Genomic DNA, 23509 nt, shown 5'->3' on the forward strand with positions numbered 1-23509 from the left:
ATATCTGTTTTGGGGATTACCCTGACTTCCAATCTCTCTTGGCACAAGTACATTACAAATATTGCTTCCTCTGCAGCTAAATAACTTGGTTTTCTCTTTCACTCTTGTCATTACTTTTCTTCCAAACAGCTGTTCACTCTGTACAAATCGCAAATTCACCCATCCGTGGAATATTGTTCCCACACCTCTTCTGAATGGAATCTAGAAGCTTCCATTCAGAAGAGGACAGTTAGGTTAATTAATGACTCATCTCTAACAGACTCTCTCCACCTTCTGTCTCTTAGACGTTCTGTTTCTGCTGCATGCCTTTTCTACAGATATTTCCCTGGGCACTGTTCTTCTGAATTGTCTTCTATAATTCCTGCTCCCTCTCTCTCTCTTTCACCACAGTCCGAACCCGTGCCGCCACCAGCCAACATCCATTTACTGCCCAACTTCAAACTCACAGAACCAACTTTTCATCTTCCTCGTTTATTCATTCAACTGCCGTTTTCTGGAACAACCTTCCTTCATATGTGTTGCCTGAAAATTATAGTCTACAGAAATTCAGGTCTAACAGTAGTAGTAGTAGTAGTAGTAGTAGTAGTAGTAGTGGCACATGATGCAAGAAAGCAAGTGTAGGAGCTTATGCAGCATTAGCCGAAAAAAAAAAAAATAATAAAATAAAATAAAAAAAAAAATCACACCATTCCCTCCAAATGCCTGTCCAGTTCCTCCTTAAATTTATTTAACCTATCAACTTCTACAACGACAGATGGAAGTTTGTTCCAGCAATTAACCACCCGCTGGCTAAAGGCAAATTTCCGCACATCTATTCTACATCTGTCCTTTCTTAATTTGAACTTATGTCCCCGTAGGTTGGTAATCTGAACAAGTGGAAGGATCCCATCAGAATTCAGCGTGCTCAACCCATTCAAGGCCTTATAGACCTCAATCAGATCACTGCGCAGGTGCCTAGTCTCCAGCCACTGCAATTTGCAGAACTTAAGCCTCTCTTGGTAAGAGAATCCCTTCATTCCCCTCACCAATCGTGTTGCTCTTCTCTGTACACGCTCAAGCAAATCGACATCCTTCCTAAAATGAGGCCTCCAGACCTGTACGCAGTACTCAAGGCGTGGCCTGACCATTGCCTTATACAGAGGGACAATCACCTCCTTTTCCCTGCTAGCAAAATTCCTATATATCATTGACAAAACCCCATGACCCGCCCTAGCAGCCTGTCTGCACTGCTCAGAAAACTTCATATCTGACTGCACAATTACTCCCAGGTCTTTTTCATTTTCTACCACCTTAAGTGTAGTACCACACAGTTGGTACGTTTCTCTGGGGTTACTTCTACCCATATGCAGTACTTTGCATTTGTCAAGGTTGAACTTCAGTTGCCACTTCTTAGCCCATCTGCCCAAATTATCTAGATCCTGTTGCAGTAGCACACTGCCATTACTGTCATTAACAACCCTGCCAACCTTTGTGTCATCTGCAAACTTCGACATTAAGCCTGATATACCTTCATCAATATCATTGATAAATACACAAAACAACAGTGGACCCAACACCGAACCCTGTGGGACTCCACTAATAACATTAGTCCACGAAGAGCAGCACCCATTGATTACCACCCTCTGTCTTCTCCCACTTAACCATCCTTTTATCCATTGTAGCAACTTACCCTTAATACCATTCTGCTCCAATTTGTACAGTAGTCTTCCATGCGCAACAGTGTCAAAAGCTTTCCTGAAATCCAAGTATATGATATCAAAATTATTTTTTGCATCCAGTTCCTTTGTGACCACATCATAATAACCAATCAAATTTGTCAGACAAGACTTTCCCTTAACAAACCCATGCTGTGTTTGAATTATTGCTGCAGTCTTGTCTAGATGATCCTGCAATGCATCTTTAACCAGCGACTCCATTATTTTACCCGGAACAGAAGTTACACTAACTGGTCTGTAATTACTCGTGTCACCCTTCGATCCACCTTTGTGAATTGGGGACACATTTGCACATCTCCAGTCCGTGGGAACCTCTCCTGAGTCCAAGGATGCTCTCATAATTATGGCTAAGGGTTTGCTTAGTTGCTTTGCCGCCTCCTTTAAAATAACTGGATAGATCCCATCCACCCCAGGTGCCTTTCTTATGTTTAACTTCAACAATTTCTCCTCCACTTTGCTCTCAGTTATTACAAAATCATTAAGCACACTGCTACAATTTGATAACCTTCTTCCATTTTCAAATTGTAATAATTCCTCACGTGTGAATGTAGATGCAAAATACTCATTCAGTTTGTTTGCTATCTGAGCAGGATCATCAACAGTCGAACCATCGATGTCAAGTGGACCAATCATATTCACCCCTTCCTTTTAGAGTTTATATAAGTAAAGAAATCCTTGCTGTTTTTCTTAGCATCTTTTGCCAAAGATTTCTCGTAATCCGCCTTCGCCTGCCGAACCTCCTTTGTGACCTGATTACAGACTAGCTTATATCTGCCACAGGCTTCTGCGTCACCTGATAATTTATATGCATCCCATGCATTTTTCTTCTCTGTCACGAGTCTCATTAGTTCATTTGATAACCATTTAGGCCTAAACCTTGAACGATATTTCTTAATCGGTATATAAAGTCTAGTTGCTTCCACAATTAATTCTTTGAATGCTTCCCACTTAGAATTTACTGTTTGTAACATCGTCAGTTGATCCCACTGTACAGAATTTAAAATCAATCTGAGACCACTGTACTCCCCTTTACGGAAGCAAAATCCCTTTCCTTTACCCCTGACGGTAGTTACCTCTTTGAATAAATCCCACTTCAGCACACTGTGATCACTGCCACCTAGTGGTTCCTTTATCTGCAAATTCTTAATACACGAATGATCACTGCTGATAACCAGATCAAGAGTGTTACTTTCTCTGGTTGCCTCTCGAACATGCTGCTGCAGAAAACAATCATCCAATAAATCCACAAAAGTCTGACTAGTGTGTGCGTGACCAACCCACAAGTTCCAGTCAATATCTGGGAAGTTAAAATCCCCCATTATAAGACATTCTGATTTACTGGCCCACTCTATTTCTCTGTACAATTGTTCATTGTACTCATTCAAGTCATTAGGCCTATAACACACTCCTACTCTTATTTTTCCTTTCGCAGTGCTTATCTCACACCAAACCGACTCAACAGAGCACTGTTCATCTATATTAACTGGGTGCACTTCCTTTGATTTTATGTTTTTCTTAATTAACAGCATAACACCCCCTCCCTTTCTGTCCTGTCTATCCTTTCTGTACACATTGTACTCCCCAAATTCCAGTTCAGCATTCCTTATATCTGTGTGACACCACGTCTCTGCTATCCCAACAATATCCGCCTTTGATGTCGTGACCAACACTTCAAATTCATCAAGTTTATTTACTATACTTCTAGCATTGGTATACATGCAAGCATACATGCTCCTATGCCTATTCCTTGTTACCCTAACACATCCCATATACCCAACTATTCCATGATGACTGCCATCCGTCCCTGAAACCCCCAACACCCCTCGTTCCAGGTCGCTTCTTATTCTAATAGAAGTTGTGCAAGAATCACCTTCACCTCTGCCTGCGGTTACTGTTAAACTATTAGTCTTTGTATCCCCCCCAAACTAGCAGTTTTCCGACCCACCTAACACTGCCTCGATAGCTTCAGCAAATATTCTTGCACCCTTTCTATTTAAGTGTATCCCATCCCTGTAGAAGCAATCTCTCCTGTTAACAAGTACAGTCCAAGCTGAAAAAAATTCAACCCCTTGAGCCTTGCACAATCTTTCCAGGGCCGAATTGATCGACAAGGCTCTCATCATATACTCCCTCCTATCGTGTCTGGGCAGAATTGCAGACACTTTCAAGTTCAACCCTAATTCACGGCTTTTTTTCAACAGTGACTTGTACTTGTCGAGTAATTCCGCCGGTCTCCTACTCTTAATATCATTAGTGCCAACGTGTACAACTATATCACCTTTTGTGCCCTTGAAAGATGATATCCGCTCTACAACGTCATCAACCTTTGCCCCTGGCAGACATACCCTGGTCCTGTTCCACCTATCCTTTTTACAAAATATATTCCCTGTCTCCCTGACAATAGAGTCACCAACAATAACTAGTTCCTTTGGGACCAGCGCATTCTGCTTTGGAGATTGCCGCTGTGTTGCCTGATGCCCAGGAGTGAGCTCTGGCGTTGAGTTGGGCAGCTGAGAACCTGATGGGCCCCTCAATTTAGATCTTTCGAGGGCATCCACCCTGTCCTTCAAACTCTCATATAGGCCCATAACAACGCTGAGTTGTCGCCTGATTTCCTTACACTCCTTACATCGCGCACACACAAAGACATCCCCCATGGCAATATCATGTTCCGTTCCAGAGAGTTCGGCAAACATTTCACAAGTTGCACATTTTTTTAGGCTGTGATGCGTTGGAGAATTGCCCCCCTCAGTTCTCCCCCGATTCACAGCACTCCTGCCACTTTGTGCCCGTTGCTTTGCTGCTCTAGTCTGGGGCATGGTAGTTTAAATTAATAAAATCAATAAATTAAATATCAATAGTATTTGAATAGAAACTATTAAATAGAAACAGTGAAGCGTATTACTATATAATTATGCGTTAGAGCTACCTAGCTACCTCAATTAAAAAATTTGAATTCCCTACCACTATATCCAAAAACAATGGCTACAAAAATGGAACGAAATAACGGTTTTACCTATCGTAAGTAAAATCCACAAAAACTCTTTATCTAAATTAAAAATAAAAAATAACCAGCGTAACTATAACTATATGACTACGTATTAAGTACAATATAAAATAACAATCATGTAAATAAAAGGCAAACACTTATCGTTTTTGCGGAGCCTGTAACTGTCAGCTGTAACTTTTGTTTCTTTCGTCTTCTCAACCTGTAACCCATGCACAGTACTAAGTACTATAGGTTCTAATACCTCTTGTATTTGGGGTTTTCATAAATAAAAAAAAAAAAAATTATTATTGTTCTATTTTTAAGTAGGAACATTTTTCAATAAATGAATTGTAAATATAGTATCAGGAACCTGTTAAATATAAGAAATACTAGTGAATTAAATAGTCTCTAAAATTAACATTAAAAGTGTAATATTTAAATAAAAAAAAATACACATGCATATCTATTATTTGGGCTAAGGTAAAGAAAGCCAACACGAGAACGATGAGAAATGTTGGATAACTTACGCAGAAAATAAATTTCCCAACACCAGACTCTAGCGCTGCTCGCTCGGTAAACAGATGGTAGGTATTATCGGTCTGGATCCGAAATTGAGAAGGATATATTGATTGACAGGTAGGCATGGCAAACAAATGAAATGATTGGTTATGGGCACAACAGACGACAAGCTACTGTGTAGTCATTGGTTGGTATGTGTATTTATGAGTAAAGAATGGTGCATAATAGTTTTGTGATGAACGGTAAACGGGTAATAGTAGCGATGAATCTTTTAAAGATGGAATAAATTTGTAAGGAAAATAAAACGTTGGTTGATTTTTTGATGAAAACTAAATTAATAAAAGTTTCGTTCCATTCACTTTTATGTTCTTCATTATTGCCTCAATCGTGTGTTTATTTTCTATTTCCAATTCTCTGAATTTTATCAAGGTTTACGTTGCGGTTCTAAACCCTTTTTTCGGTGTGTCCATGGGGGGGAATTTTGTCGGCCTTTCGTCTTTTGAGTTTCCGTTTTCAGTTTTGTTCAGTGTCGTGTGAAGTGCACAATGTCTTCTCGTAAACATTTAACTTTAAAAGATAAAGTCGGACTCATTAATGCGTATGACCAGCAAAAAAATAGTGTTCGCAATCTCGCTGCAAAATTCAAAATTGGGAAGATGCAGGTAAGTGACATCCTAAAGAAAAAAAATGAACTGCTCAATGGGCCTATTATTAGGGAAAAGGCTTTGGAGGTTGCGAAATCTATGGGAGTAAATGAGTTCAAAGCTGATGTGGGATGGTTGGACAAGTTCAAAACTCGGCATAAAATTTCTTGGAAAACCGTAAGTGGTGAAGGTGGATCTGTTGATACTGGGGTTGTAACAGAGTGGACCATCAAATTGGAAGATTTATGTCGTGATTTTGAAGCTAAGGATATTTACAACTGTGACGAAACAGGGTTGTTTTTTAAAGCTTTTCCTGAAAAAACAATGAGTCTAAAAACCGAAAAGTGCCTGGGCGGAAAAATTTCTAGGGAACGATTGACTGTACTATTATGTACAAATATGCTGGGAGACTTTGAACAACCTCTTGTTATAGGAAAACCACAAAATCCTCATTGTTTCAAGGGCATAAAGTTGAATCTTTTGAATGTTGACTGGAAGTCTAATAAAAAAGCGTGGATGACACGAGATATCATGAGCGAATGGATAAGTCACTTTAACCAAAACATGATTCGTCAAAATAGAAAAATTATTCTTTTCATGGATAATGCTGCATCTCACCCACACATTGAATTGTCCAACATTCAAATCGTTTTTCTGCCACCAAGCACATCTGCAGAGTGTCAGCCCTTGGATCAAGGGATAATAAAAAATTTTAAACTTCACTACAGAAAAAGTGTTTTAAGACATCTCATTTCTAACATGTGCGAGTGACCTTGCAAAGAAACTCAGCATCCTAGATGCGATTCAATGGATTTCCTCTTCAGTAAATGCAGGCGCCTCCGTAGCCAGGTGGGAAGGAGCAGCAGTGCGTAGCACACACTTCTTGATTAGACCGGGGTTCGAGCCCGTCACCACTAAATACGGAGGATGCGGAAAAGTCAAGGGAATGACCACCGCATATCCCGGAGCAATATGGCCTTAGTTGCTAATGCTCGTAAAAACCAAATAACAAACAAACTAACAATAACTTCAGTAAATGCAATTAGAAAACAAACTGTCGTGAACTGTTTTGTAAAGTCTGGCTTCTCAAACGCAAAAATTGAAGTTGTGAACAGCAATGTGGAGCACCAAGAAGAACAAGAACTTCAACATCTATTGATAATGTACAATACTTCCGCTACAAGTGACCCTGGCTACAAAGATATAGACTCGAACCTCACTACAGAAGATGGTGCTCTAGATATCAACGACATTATCATCGATATTTTTCAAGAAGTTCCTCATGAGGATGAAGAAGTGGAAGGAGGTCATTCTGTCGAAGAATATATTAACGACGAACCACCGATGAAAATAGAAGAAGCGCTCATACAAATCAATCGTTTCAAAATGTTTTTCGCCGCTGAAGAAGATACTGAAGGACTTTCGATGGTTTCTTCACTCCAAACAAATGTTGAAAACAAAATTATCAGCCGGAAGAAGATGCAGAAGAAAATAAGTTATTACTGTATGTATTTTTCTTAAGATAAAGTCATAATATGCATAGCACAATTGTATGTATATTATTTACAAAAATATTGTGCAAAATCTGTATATAATTTAATTTAATTTTACATTAAATGTTTAACGATTTTTCTTTATCTCTTGTGTATGTAATTGTATACTATTTACAAAAATATTGTTCAAAATCTGTATATATTTTAATTTAATTTTAACATTAAACATTTAACGATTTTTCTTTCTTTCTTTTTTTTTTCTCCCTCAGACTTCTTGTTAGCAGACACTTCTCTCTAACGGACACATTCTCGTTCCCCATGGCTGTCCGTAAAAGGGAAGTTTCACTGTATATATAGTGAATAGCTATTGATTGACATTATGATATGTGTGTATCCACACGAGTGTCTTTAAAAATAAAAGTACAGTAATAAAAAATTAATATTTTGTTAATAAACAATTTATGTGCTAGTCCACCCAAGATTCTAAAGAAAAAAGGTTAGGTTACCCCTGCCATTTCAGGAGGAGTTCAAGCTCCCATGGGATTCAAGTGGAGGTAACCTGGCCTTTTTTCACCATTATGGAAAGCATTCATTAGGGCAAGTTACAATTGAGGCAAGTGACCATTAGTGCTTCTGAGTGCTACTAAAGTGATACTAAACTGATATTATCATGTGTTGTGTTCATGCACCAATCAGCACATTGTTTGCCATGCCTACCTGTCAATCAATATATCATTCTCAACTTCTGCTCCAGACCGATAACATCTGCTGTCTGTTTACCAAGCGAGCAGTGCTTGAGTGCCGTATCGGGAAACTAATTTTCTATGTAAGTTATGCGACATTTCTCATGTTCCTTTCTTTACCTTTGCCATTATTTGAAACATTGTGAAAATGTCAGGAAGTACTAGATCCTCAGCATATATATAATACTAATTGGGCATCCAGCATTAAATTTATTGGAACTCATTTGGATTTCTAAAAAAAAAATTGTGATTTATAAGTCCTTATAAAAAATCTAAAGCATTGGAGTGAAGCACAAAAGGTTGATTAGAACATGAGAACAAAAAAATCAACTTTATCTGAATTGCGGGGATGGGGATTTCAGATGTCTGAGCTGACTGAATGAAAGGCACTGAAAGTTTTAGTGTGCTTGGCCACATTATTTTTGTGCAGTAACCAGTTTCAGACTGCTGAGTTCAATCTGATAACACCTCAAGCACTTTTATCACTTCTTCAATACTGGAACCTCAAACTATCCAGTGAAAGTTCAGGCTTTTACTGGAAAATACTAAAAATCACACTGTGATTGTTCATTCCATTTTGGCATTGCAGACATTTAAAACCATTAGAAATACCATCCACAAAATATCTAATGCATCTGCTGGCTGGTTGAAAGAGCAGTTTGATATGGGTTGCATGATTTTTTGATACCAGATAGTAAGTAGGTAAATATAAGATAAATTCTACACTTAAAACTTTATTCTGCAAGGAAATAATTACAAATTTTGGAAACCATTCTATCCTCTTTAAATTGCACATCCATTGTATTTAAATTTGTTTTCACGGTAAGATGAATGGGAATGCCTTTTTTTTTTCTCCAGAATTGTTATAAATTTTCTCTGTGTTTCTAGAACAAGGTCTTGAAAAAAGAGTAATAAGCACAAGATTAACTGTTTCATTGCACAGCATAATATGAATATGCATTATTAATATCAAAAATTTACTGCTTATAGATAAAATAGAAGTACATTTATTTGGCAAATTCTGTACAACTTGGCAAACTAGATAATTTAACTTTCAGATAAATTTAGAATTCCTCTCTGTAGAGAGAGAGAGAGATGATTAATAAAATAATTAGATTAAATTAAAACCTATATGGTTTGAAGAAATTAATGAAACAAAAAGAACCATTTTTCCTGCTCATAGTGAGGACCTCTCTCTCTCCAGTTTACAGTACTCTAGGAATTTTTAATTATTGTTTTAGAATAATGAAAAATTCCTCTTCCAGCCATGTGAATTTTAGTTTAACCTGAATATTTTATTAAATACTTCTGAAGACCGCCAGAGAGAGGCTGCATCTGTATTGGTCAGGTAATTCTATTTTTATTTATTTTAAAGTTAAATTTGCAGTACAGCAAGGTTCAGTTAACCTGTTATACTGCAAAAATACTTTCTGCAATAGCAGCCACATAAACTGCACCACTATAAATTTTTCACAAAGCAAGCATTTAAAATGGAATAATATAGGCTGAATATTCCATGATGCCTGTATCATGCTGATAACAGAAATTACAAAACCAACTAACGATCTAGATACATTTATTTAGAAAAAGCCCAGAAATAAATATTTTTTTCTGACTTATGTTCTGAATTAATATTAATTAAAAAGGAATAATAATTTTAGTAAACATAAGGTTGTGATATTACCTGTAGATAATTTTTAAACTATTAGTATATTGTTGGGTTACCAATCCATAGATGAAACCTACTTTGCACCCCCTGTCTGCCATGGAGCATATCTAATTTTTGGTGTTATTGTTACCTAATTCTTGTCATCAGACATAATAGTTTCTTGCAATTTGTCGTGCTCTACTGCTTCTTTTCAGCAGTTTTCTGCCCCATAATGTTAGGTTTTCTGTGGAATTTAAATCTAGGTTATTTCCTGACCACAATAAGCATCAGATATGGAAGTGTCACATGAGGTTCTTCACCCAAAGATAAAACAGTTCAATTTTTGCTTTGGATTAATAATTAATGTATTGAAAACTGCATGAAATGATTATATAATGAGACAGTGTAAGTAAACACAATGTAATGCTTACATTGCCTGCAATATGGCAATTAGCAGAGCTAATCGAAAGTGCACTTTTCAGTTTCTTGAAAGCTGTTTCTGATAATATATAGAAGAGTCTCCTTTAAAATATATTTGTTGTAGTCTCCATTATCAGTAGGTCAGAGTCTGTTCGCCCCACTCCTTTATTTGTTGTCGTGCATGTTTAGAACTTCTAATTTTTCCATGTACTAGAGCACTAAACTGCTTTAGCTACATTCCAGGTTTTATTTTGACATTTGTAGTCTCACATTTCTTTTTAGGAATCTTTGACACAGAAGACTGATTACATCCAACTGTTTTTCAAAATATATCAACTGGAAAAGCTCTCCCTGTCAAGAGCAATAATTTACACCCCCTCCCCATTTTGGAGTTGCTGCTTCTATGCCATATTGCTACTGTATAAAAACTGATGGTACATGCAGCCTAATCCCAGGATGATGCAGAAACATGCATCTATTACATAGTATACAAATGAGAAGCTTGATGAAGACTGCTGAGTTGGATAATTGCTAATATTATAGGATGTTGAAATTATCCTAATATAGGATAGTAGTACTTGTGAATTAATCAACTCTTAATGGGATGGTGCAATTTTTGTTGCTCCTGCCATATTATAAATGCATTTTCTGTTTTATCTTTGCACAATAAAGTGTTTAAATATTAATAATATGCCCTTTGGACAGGATATCTAGAATATGTATAACTTTAATTTCAAATCTGATGATATTAGATCTTTTATTTACTTTCTTGGAAATACATTGTTCAAACCTTTTGCAGAGTTGTTTTTCTGAACTTTTGGGTGATAACTAATTATTTTTTAATCACATTTAGTAATTCTTTTCCTTGGTTTATATGCAACAGTATCTGTTCAGTTTTTATTAGTCTAAGTTTGGTATTATGAATATGAATTGGATATTATCCCACAGAGATATATATTCAAAAATATTTTGCTTGTTCTGATCTTGATTTACTGTATTTTTTTATTGCCTTCACTTATTTTCTTGTTAGCTTTGAGTGGCCATTGTGTACAGGAACTACTTAAACAGATAAGCTAAATATGTTTCTGTTGTTTGCCAAATAAAATTAATGATAAGCTTAAGGGTGTTGGAAATACAGATTATAATGAATGTTGTTATTTGGCTTGGTTATTATGAATATTCAGCCTATAAACAGTAACAAAAAAAAAAAAGATTTGCTATCAGATGGCAAAGTTTTGAGTTTGGTCAATTTAAGATAAGCATATAAAAATACATCAAAGAAACCATTCTGTTTGTAGTGCCAAGCAGATGGCTGCAAATAAGAATTCAGCTTATGAGACTTTCTGTTAATGAAGATTCAAGGTATATTGAAGACTAATAGGCCATTCATGTGCTTCAGAGTACATTTCAGTAAGTCATTATACAGTATTTAAACATTTTAACTCACATTATTCTACACACATATCATGTAAGCTAAAATTTAAGTTTGACTTTATTGTTGCACTCAAATACCTTACAAAATTTCACAGCACACTTTAATTTTTATTAAATATATTTGATTATAGGCCATTGTAAAGGCAAAAATTAAGCATCTGTACTTTTCATAATTCAAAATGAATAGTGTAATGCACCTTTTGTATTACAGTCTTTAATATGATAGCTTAATTAATTAATAAGGTTTTGCTACAACAAATTGTAAATATTATTGCTTCTACAGAACAAGTGAAACATATATTAGATAATATAAAATCAGGTAATAAGATAATAGAAATAATGTGATTTTCATAATATAAAGCATGCATGTATAGGTTGATCAGCTAATACCCTATCAACTTGATTATTAAATTTCTTCAACTCAACCACATAGAGTTTCTCAGGTGAATTCTTAAGCTTATCATTCTAATGCAATTCTGAAATTTTCAATCAGCTATGTGGTCAAGTCAGACTGGAATTTTGGTAAAATTCCAAGTAATTATATAACAAAATTAAACACTATTATTACAAACTGCAACAAATAATGTTAGAGGTGCTAACTACAACCTGCACACAAGCATAAAAAAAAAAAAAAAAAAAAAAATTAAATCTGTATAATGAAAAAAATATATAAAACTAAAATAATGATAATTAAAAAGCAAGAGCCTGCACTCACCCAGGGAAGCACAGTGCCATTGAATCCTGTGATAGTATGGTGTGTTTGCTACCTGAAATGATGCAAGGAATCTACTCTCCACCTTCACCTCCAGCTATAGGTAAATGCAAACACCTACTGAGATATCACAAAGGGATCAGCCACTATGAAAATTCCCAAACACTTTTCTATCTGTTATGACCTGTTCAATCAACAAATGTGAATGATACAAATACATTCAACAGAAAGCATATCATAATTATGGATATCCAAACAACCAGAAAGCAACTCATACAAATTGGGAAAAAAAAAATTGAGTTGCTTGTCTGGCTCTGACAGTGGAGCTGGTTGAGCATTTTCTTGTGACAGCATGGAATCAATGATGTGGGCAATCATATCAGGTTGAGATTGCTTAGATTCCACATTCTCCTAGGTCCACACAGATCATAATTCTATCTTGGTCCTAGACATCTATTGATTATGTAAGGTGTGACAAATACTGCACCTTCCATTAACTAAAATCCCATACATTTACATAATGCTGTAAAATTGTTTGTGTGGTACCACTGCCAGTTTCATGGGTCTTGTTCCAGAGGATAGGTTATTTTTGATGGTTTCCATTTGTAGCATGAGAGAGAGAGAGATTGAGATGACTACTTCCATTATGGAACCTGTCAAGAAAAATATGCATAAATGGTGAATTCTGCATTCTAACATGCTGCCTGCCATGGCTTTTTTTTTTTTTTTTTTAAACTTGTCCAGTAGATGATTCAAGTTTCCTTAAAACAATGATTTTTAGTTAGAAATGGTTTAAAAATATAAATTAATATTTAGCAAATGTTATAAACAGAGAAACCAAAGTAAAATAAACTAAATACAAAAATACTTGAATAAGCTGGTTTAAATTGATTAATAATCTAATTAATACAGTGCAGTAGTTAATATTTTAAAACGTATATACTGTTTTTCTTAAAGCAGTAAATATTTACCAAGGAAAATAATAATTATGATTCATGAGAAAAGGCTCATTGCAAAAGAAAGTAGCACAGTAAATGTATGAGGTGTAGTAAGAAAGTTTGGGGATTAGCGTTGTTTCTTAAAAATTGCTTAATTCTAGCAACTTGTGACTTGTCACAAGTTGCTAGAATGAAGCAATTTTTTAATGAAGCAGTGTGTCACAACACATTTGGTGTAACTTATCTAAACGTAATAACACATGAATTACTCATTTATCTGCAGTATTGATGGTGACAAATGATGCAAGAAAGCAAGCTTATACAGTCTTATATCAACAAAAAAAAAAAAAAAAAAAATCCTCCCCATTTCACCTATCATTCCCTCCAATAGTTTGTCTAGTTCATCATTAAATTTATTTAAGCTATCCACTTCTGCACATCAGTTCTCCAACCATCCTTCCTCAATTTGAATTTATGCTCCCCTCATGCATGCCAGCAAGAGTAACAATCCCATCAGCATTGAGCTTGCTCAATCCTTTCAAAGTTTCAAACCCCTCAATAAGATCTCCTCACAGGTACCTAGTCTCCAGATTCTGCAATTTGCAGCACTGAAGCCTTTCTTGGTAAAAGCACCCTTTTTTACCCCTCACCAATCTCATTGGCCTTCTCTGTACTTGTTTCAGCAGTTTTATATCCTTTCTAAAATGAGGCAACCAGAACTGTATTCATTATGAATCACCTCCTTATCTCTGCTAACAAAACTCCTGTATATCATTAACAAAACCGCTTGTGCTGTCCTGGCAGCCTGTCTGCACTGCTAATTAATACAGTGCTACATATCTGATTGCACGATTACCCCCCCCCCCTCCCCAAGTGTTATTTTTCATATTCCACTACCCTCAGTGTAGTACGACACAGTTGATATGTTACTCTGGGGTTGCAGTAAGTACTTTGCATTTTTCAATGTTAAACTTCAATTGCCATTTCTCAGTCTACCTTTATTTATTTTTCAAGAACCTGTTGCAGTAGCATGTTGTCATTAACTACCATGCCAACCTTTGCATCATCTGTTGAGCCTGATCTCATTGCAGTAGCATACCCTGATTGCTGTCATTAACCTCCCTGCCAACCATTGTATCATCTTCAAACTTAGATATTAAGAGTGTATACCTTCATCAGTATCATTAATAAATATAGGAAACAATAATAGGCCCACCACCAAATCCTGGGGGACTCCATTAATAATATTAGTTCATGAAGATCAATATCCATTGATAACCATTCTCTGTCTTCTACAACTCAACCATCCATTTATCAATAGCAGTAACTCGCCCTTGATGCCACACTGCTCCAATTTGGCGCCTCCGTAGCCAGGTGGGCAGAAGCAGCAGTGCGTAGCACACGCTTCTTGATTAGACCGGGGCTTGAGCCCGTGATCACCAAATACGGAGGATGCAGAAAGGTCAGGGAATGACCACCTCATATCCCCGGAGCAATATAGCCTTAGTTGCTAATGCTCCTAAAAACCAAATAACAAACAACAGCTCCAATTTGTAGAGCAGACTTTTATGTGTAACACTGTCTAAGGTTTTCTTGAAACCCGAGTATTATGATATCAAAATTATTTTTTGCATGCAGTTCCTTTGTGACTGCATCAGAGTATTCAATTAGTCTCCTTCTCCTCCCCTTTGCCCAGTGAGTAACCCCACTGCCACCTGTCAACTCTCGCCCCAGGGCAGGATGGGCATCCAAGCTTCTGGACCCTCTTCCATTCCTCCTTTCAACCAGATGAGCACCTTCACTAATGCCCCTCTCTTTCACTCTACCACTTTAACCCCACCACCTCCTGTCTCTCCACTACTGTCTTCTACTTTCACTTTTTTTCTTTTTTTCTTTTTTTTTTTTTTTTTTTTTTTTGTTTTGTTTTACTGAGCTCTACCTGTCTGTAGTCTTGGCTATCACAGGGTTTGCCCTGCAATGCGTCATATTCCCTGCTGCCTAGCCCGCCTCCTCTTGTACTGTAAACTAGAGGATCTTGTGTCGAAACACAGGCCCCTAGGCTAAAAAGCCAGATGAACAATGCAACCAACACAAATACTACTACACACTAATACTACATGAACACTCACTAACCTACATAAATCTGGACTTTACAGAGTTTGTATTCATCACATTGCCTGATGCAGAGTTGGGGGAAAACCCAGGAGCCATATTAAAAATAACACTATATCCAATGAATTTGGTCAGACAAGATTTCCCCCTCATAAAACCATGTATCTGAAGTATAACTGCACACCTGTCTAGATGTACTTGCATTACTTCGTTAACCAGTGACTCGACTATTTTCTCTGGAATAAAAGTTAAGCTAACAAGTCTGTAATTACTCACATCTCTCCTTGATCCTCCCCTTTATGAATTGGGGATACATTTGCACATCTCCAGTCCATGAGGACTTCCCCTGAATCCAAAAATGTTCTCGTAATTATGGCTAATGGTTTGCTTACCTCCTAGCTACCTACCTTAATATATATAGATAGAGCCCATTCATCTCAGGTGCCATTTTTATGTTTAACTTGTTTCTCTTCCACTTTACTCTCAGTTATTACAAAATAATTTAACTCCCTGTTGGAGTTTGATAAACTTCTGGCATCCACTCTCCTAAAGAATTCCACATGTGTGAATGTAGATGCAAAATACTCATTCAGTTTGTCAGCAATCTGAGCAGGATCATCGAGTGGACTAATGTGATTCATCCCCTTCCTTTTAGTGTTTACATAAGTAAAGAAATTTTTGCTGTTTTCTTTGCATCCTTTGCCAAAGATTTCTCATAATCTGCCTTAGCTTGCCTAACCTCCTTTGTGATTTCATTACAGGCTAGTTTATATATAACATAGGCTTCTGTGTCTCCTGATAATTTATATGCATCCCATGCATTTTTCTTCTCTACCAAGAGTCTTATTAGTTCATTTGACATCCATTTAGGTCTAAGCCTTAAACAGGATTTCTTAGTTAGTATGAAGAGCCTAATAGCATCTATGATTATTTCCTTATGTGCTTCCCATTTAGAATTTGCTGATGGTAACATCATCAGTTGGTCCCACTATACAGAATTTAAAAATTTCCTGAGACCACTTTAGTCACCTTTTTGAAAGCAAATCATCAAAAGAAAACATCAGTACAGTGTGATCACTCCCAATATTGGTTCTTTTATCTGCAGATTCTTAATATATGAATAATCACTGCTGATAATCAGATAAAGAATATTACTTTCTCTGTTGATGCCTCTCTAACATGCTGCTAAAGGAAACAGTCATCCAATAAATCCACAAAAGTCTTACTAGTGTGTGAGTGACCAACCCACAATTTCCAGTTAGTATCTGGAAAGTTAAGATCCCCCATTATAAAATATTCTGATTTACTGGCCCACTCTTTCTTTGTACAGTTGTTTGTTATACTCATCAAAGTCATTAGGACTCTAACTCACTCCTACTCTCATTTTTGCTTTGCCAGTGCTTATGTCACACCACACTGCGCAGGCGAGCTCGTACACTCATTGTCATTCGTTATGTTTAATACACTTATAACTCATCATTTTATCATTATCAACTTCTTTTTTGTTTGAGTTTATTTAAGTTTTATTTATTTGTTTATTTATTTAGTTTAGTTAATTTAAGGATTTAGAAGTATGTCACAGTCAAAACGCGGAGGATGTATCCGCCGCCATGCTACTCTGACTGGTCGCGTTAAACATACCTTGCAGCTTGGTTGGTTGTGTTAGGGTTTAATGGCACATGGACTACATTGGTCATAATGCACCTCTTGCAACAATACTGTGGTTGAACCTATAATGTATAAAGTGCTAAAGTGTTTTTATTATTTTATTATTAATAAAAATTCTAATTTTTGATGCATAAAGGATGATCTAGGTGGTACAAAAATTTCTGCCGTTTTAAAATCTCTTACCTGGAGATGATTTTGGTGGGGAGGTATAGTGAAAGCAACTCTGAAAGTTTTTCACATAAAATACACATTTTATGGTTTATTTACTAACTGAAAAAAAAAATAATAATTTTTCCTAAATATTATTATTTATTAGGAAAAAATTACTTAAAGAACTCTGATAACTGTTTACTTTTATAGATTTCTTATTTCCGGTTTAGGACCTTATTAATGCCATAGTTCAAAACAGAGACTGGCAAATAATCAGTTGCAGCAAACTGAAATAAAAACATAATTTTCTGTAAAACACCAATGCAAGAAATCTCATTAATTACTTGTCTGATTACTGTTTGTTTACCTAGCAATATTATATATATACTTACCTAATGTGTTTTTCATAATAAAAAAATAATAATAATTCTACAACTAGCATATTTGATTTTTTATCAGTTAAAAAAGAGACACATTTGTAAAAAATTGTAATGTCATTCTCATGTAAATGCACAGCTTTATTTTTTAAAATAGTTAATATGGTTTTTGAATATTTTGGCTTGCATGATAGAAATAGGTCTGATGTGGCTGAGTGATTCAAGAGTGCAGTAATGCACATGTGTTTCAGTGGACTAATTAAAGCCCACATGGCTGCTAAATATGGTTAATGATTATGTTCATTGTCAAAATAAGTAATTGTAAATTGCTCTGACCTAGTGGTCATGCTCTAGTATAAAGAAGAACATTATTGTTATTAAATAGCTTCATAAGTTATATACATTCTAAAAAGCATTTAATGCATACAGCAATATCACATTTGCCTCAAAATGGAAAAAAAAAAAAAAAATTTTTTAATTTTTTTTTTTTGTTTGTTTATTTATTTTTTTTTTCTCTCCCATTCCACAGAAAATAAATTACAACAAAACCTGGAGCCCCGTGTGTGCTTAAACCAAGAGACTCTAGGCCAAACTTGGAGAGTTGGCAACTATAGGTGATATATAAATAGAAATACCATGAATTAGCTAATGATACATAAATGTTCATACATAAATGTTCATTACATATCATTACATTACATAAATGTTCATGATGAACATTTATGTATCGCAGGCAAAAAGATGTCATCAACATAAAAGTACTTTCAGAATTATTGTACTTTCTTAATGAATTAACTCTATGGAACTTGTAATCTGATTACACATCAGTCAAGTTCTCTACTGCTCTCCATTTCATTAAAAGCAAGAACATACCTTGTGAGGGGGGAAAAAACTTAAAACCATTATTTCTTATCCTATTGCTTAAGTAGAGACATGAGCAGTTTTATTAGAAAATAGTCCTCAGGTATTAAGATTAGACATAACAAAATATTGCTTCTGAAAAATTTTGGATTTTGCTCATGATGTGTGCTATCTCCCATGGTTAGAGGCCTTCCATATAGCAATGGTGCATCCCACCATTAACCGTACTGCTGGGAGCTGCATTCTGGAAAGTTAACAATAGGGCTGCTATGCACAGCAATAACAACAGTCTGATGGTTAACATCTTTTATTTCTCTTACTTCTTCTCCCCCCCCCATTCCTTTTTCTTCCTCTTCACTCCATGCACAGGCACTGTTGTTGATCTTTATCAAGCTGTAGAAGAAGCCCTCCATCTCAAAAGCTTCTCATCTCATATATAGTGCATGTATGTTTTAGCACTTTTATTTAGTTGTTTTATTTTATATTTTAATTGTATATAATCTCATTTTAGTTTATTGTATATAGTAAGTGATTTTAAAATTTTTGTATATATTTTAATTTTGTATCATAGTTTATTTTAATAAACCATTTGAAGTCAGTAGAAGCAATATTTTGTTATTATGAGTAGTTTACTGGTAATCATTAATTTTATTATATTGACTTGTTTATTTCACATTTTATTTCCATTGTACATTAATCACTCATTAGTATGCCTATATATTATGCATTTGGTATAATGCAAAAGTGAAATGTTCACATTTTACTGTAACCTTTCTTTTTTATGTTAGCCAGCCATACATACATGAGCAGTTTTATTTGTTGTCCTAAAGACCATCCTTCCACCACTAACTATGTAAAAAATGCAAGTTAAAAAAAAAGGCAAGCCTAAGCATTAACTGCCTCAATTAAAACCATCTGTGTATAGATAAAAAACTACAAATTTATCAGTCAGAGGATTTGATTTGGAGACAAACTTTGTCTTCCAAAAGTCCATGGTGCAGTATTAACAATCAGCATAGTTTGATATTTGCATTTATATATAATACTTGGATGAGTAATAAGAATGAAAAGAAGGCACTACTCTGCACCAGTTCCATTCACAGATAAAACCAGATGTGTTGCTTTACACTAATGGAAAGATTTATCCATGGTTTTGAACAAGTACAATCCAAATCAAAGGATAAAGTTGCTCATATATGGCCCACTTTTGTGATCTGTTCTATTTCAGTATTGTACTAGCCTTCCATAATAAACAAGTGCATTTGTTTATTATGGATGCAATCCACTATATTTCTCCTAAGAAAGTTATCACTCTTCACTTGTGATTCAAATAACAGTACTGTGTATACTGCATATTATTCAGAAGAATACATATTGCAGTTTTAATATGGCATCTCTAGAGCTACTATTTGAATCATTTTGAGATATATTAATGCTTATTAACTAGTACTCTTGTCTGTTACGAGAGTAAATATAAAACTTCATGATTAGTGTAACTATTTTTATTCAAATTATGATATATGCACACATTGTCTAATTTCTTAATATCTAACACATGTGAATTACTATTTTCAGGAGGAAGATGAAATAAGTAGATATTTGGGAAAAAACAGCAGTTTGCAGAATAAGGAAAATACTTTTTCCATTTAACAGCCAGATCTTGTATAGAACAGTACAGTCTTTAAATAAATTGCATCGATATCATTTTAACTCATACTTCACACTTTCAACTTGGTCTGGAAACATGCTCCAAAGTTTTATCAACATTTTCTTGGGTTCTTTCTAAATGACGTCACATGTAATATAATGTTTTTATTGTTTCATCATTAATTTATGTATAAAAGAAATCATCAAGGGTCACTTAATTTTATCATAGGGGTCCATTACTGTTAGAATATTTATATGAGTGTCAACTGTATGTTTTTATGATAGCCATATAAAGAAGTAAATTACTATAAATTGCACAGAGATGCAATGCTATTTATATATGTATGTAAGAATGATGTTTCTATACTGTGTGCAGTATGCTGTGTTGTGGTAAAATGCATAAATACTTTTCTTTAGAAGTCTAGAAACCTTGTTTGTTTACTAGTCAAATCTACTGTCACGTAAAGAGATAATTGAAATGACAGTGATGTTATATTTGATGATAAGTCATTTGTTGTAATTTTAAATACAATAGAATTTAATGAGAAGCATTGGGACCAAATTTTTTTCTTGTTGCACAGGTGTGCACTTATAAGATAAAAGAATTAGTACAAGCAAAAACTGTGTGCACATATGCAACTTATTAAAAAAATTTTGTTTCGATCCTGAGAAATTTTGCAAGTTTTTACTATTAAATTTATCATTTATGATTTGATCCAGTGATTTAAATTTAGCAGAAAGGTAAGAACTGTTTTCTGAAATTTTAGCAGCTTTGTGACATAATTAATATATTGCTGAAATTATTTTAATTTTACATTAATTTTCTTAATTCTCCATCAGTATTTTCTTGTAATAAATTATTAAATTTGTTCAAAAAACTACAGTAAATATGAGTTATATTTTATCCAAATGTTTATATATGTTCACTTTGCTTGCCCTTTTCCACATACATATTTTTAACAGTGTTCAAAAAGTCATCTCTTGCTTTGTATTTTAATAAAATTGAAAGAATACGAGCATCACTAGTATGCTGCACCAAATTGTATTTTATATCAAAATTTCTTTCTACACATCCTTTGAATCAACTTCCACTTGTTGCCATGTTTATCAAGTTTTTAATCACTGGAATGGAAAGATATTTCAACTCTGTAATGTTTCTGGCTTTTAAATAACCTCTAGTGAAATATTGATATAATAAAGCTAGAATGAATTAAAACTTTGCATTATTTCTCTACTTTAAATTTTAAAAAATGATTCTGAAATTTAAGTATGAGAAATCTGTATTTGCTGAATTCTCATACACATCAATAATTAGGCATCAGTTTGATGACTGATTATTGATTTCGGATTTGTTTAACCTATTAACAGAAAATTTGCCATTCCATTCTGTCTCATTTTTACCAGAGACCAGGAAAATCAAATAGAAGAAGTTACCATGACTAGTTTTGAAGAGATTTACATGATGTAGCACTTCATGTGGTCAAACATCTAAAGTCTTTTAAAATAAATAATTGACATTAGTGTTGGACTTGTATTGAAAGGTTTCTGGGTACAAAAACATATGATTAAAAAGAAAAATAAATCATAACATGTGGTCTACTGTATCCAACAATTATATGCATTCCTGCCAACTCTTTCATTCCAGGTGCAATATAACATGTCCTTTGTCCAAGAGGAAGAAGTTCCATAAAGCTCAGAGCTAAGAGCAACCTTTTTGCAATCCGAATAAAATACATGACTGATAATGCATCAGAACAGTTGCGACAGTTAAATTACCAACCCCATCATGCTCAGATATACAGCCTTCAAGTCTTCTGTTAGTCTTGCCTGTACAATCTGCCCCACAAACCATGTATTTCACATGATAAACCAGCCCACCCTTTACACATCATTTTGTGCTGCCAGATCCTGGTTGGTTGTTTTTCCTTCCTATATATATTTATTTTTTATTTTTTTTTTATTATTTATTTATTTTATTTTTTTTTTTTTTTTCATTTTCTGGATATGATTTGTACCCCATTTGTGGCCTTGGTTTGTTATACTGCAACCTGATATCTATGCTGTTAGTGTCTCACGTATATCAAAAATTGATCTAGGGTGATTTTTTATTTTACTATCAGTGTGGTTAGTCATTGGCAGCAAGAATTTTATGCATAACTACTTTTGGCACTTGAGGAAACAATCTTGAGCTAGCGCCCGTGCTTTTTTTTGTAAAACAATAGGTGCCGGTACTCATTCTTTGCTATCAGGAAAAATTGAAAATTAAAAGGATATGAAAAATACTCTAAAATTTTTTTCCCTGATATTGTTACTTTAGTAGTAATGTTTTTGGAATAAGAACAACAAATTAACACACAGTTTATTAATTAAGCATACATTTATTATTCAAGTGTATAAAAAATAAGTAAAATGTGTAAAAAATAAATAAAGTAAAAATAATTTCATAATAGTTTTTGTAGAATATTCAAAATTTTTATTAAGTTCTCATCCAACACACTGTGCCGACTTCTTTTCTTCTGTTTTTGTCTGTTGCTGAATGACATTTCCAAAGCAGCCACAAATCAGCATATTTTGATGAATTGAAGCGTGTCAGTGGGCCTACAATTTTAAGAAATATTAGTGAAGAAATTGTTTTTGTCATCAACAAAGCTCTGGTTGGGCTGACAATCAGATTTATTTGTGGAAATCCTTGTTCACTTTCCCAACTGCTTTAATTCTTCCAGATTCGTCTTTTCGTTTAGATATTCCCGAAATCCACGAATTGTATCTCTTTCACTTAACTGTAACCTTAATTGGCAATTTTCTAACTTCATTTTAACCAAATGCCAACATTTCATGTTTAGAAGGATTAATATGTTATTCGGATATTCAGGTACCCATGTGACCATGTAAGCAGAGATAGAGAAAATTTATGGTAAAATGTGGCTAACACAAAACAACAGATTATTATTTGTCGGGGTTAAAGTTAATCACTCTCTCCTAATTCTCAAACAGGGCACATATGATTGGTTCACAGTGGTGTCCAACCTTTCAGAAAGTGAACCAAAACAACATTTTAAATTCTGTTAATTATCAAAAAAAAATTTCTCATTAAATGTGTTGTTCAATAAATGTAATTGTGTATCGTACTTAATAAAATTTTTGAATATTTTCAATTTCAATTTCCATGTTTACTTTTACATGTTACACTTTTATGTAATGTAGAAGTGTAACATGTAAAACATTATGTAATGTAAAAGTGGTAACACACTAATTTTTCTTGAATCACTCAGTGCAGCCCGTGAAAAAAATTCGAACTTTGAATTTTTTTTAATATTTTTTTTTTTTTTTTTTTTTTTATGAGAACCCCAAACACGAGAGGTATTATAACCTATAGTACTTAGTACCGTGCTTGGGTTGGAGGTTGAGAAGACGAAAGAAGATATTTGTTGATATTGGA

At 34.6% G+C, this 23509-nt stretch overlaps 1 protein-coding gene across 1 annotated transcript in view; it reads left to right on the top strand.

Annotated features, from left to right (window-relative positions):
* The window catches only part of LOC150075264 (uncharacterized), a 157655-nt gene extending 137359 nt beyond the window's left edge, over positions 1-20296 (top strand). The window contains exon 5 of the mRNA XM_090388421.1: positions 19999-20296. Coding sequence (XP_090244547.1) covers positions 19999-20073 — 75 coding nt within the window. The 3' untranslated portion in view covers positions 20074-20296. The remainder of the gene's footprint in view (positions 1-19998) is intronic.
* Positions 20297-23509: the final 3213 nt, after the last annotated feature.

This window comes from Mastigoproctus giganteus, chromosome 14, assembly GCF_048544385.1.
Source record: "Mastigoproctus giganteus isolate SK-2022 chromosome 14, ASM4854438v1, whole genome shotgun sequence".
Lineage (NCBI taxonomy): Eukaryota > Metazoa > Arthropoda > Arachnida > Uropygi > Thelyphonidae > Mastigoproctus > Mastigoproctus giganteus.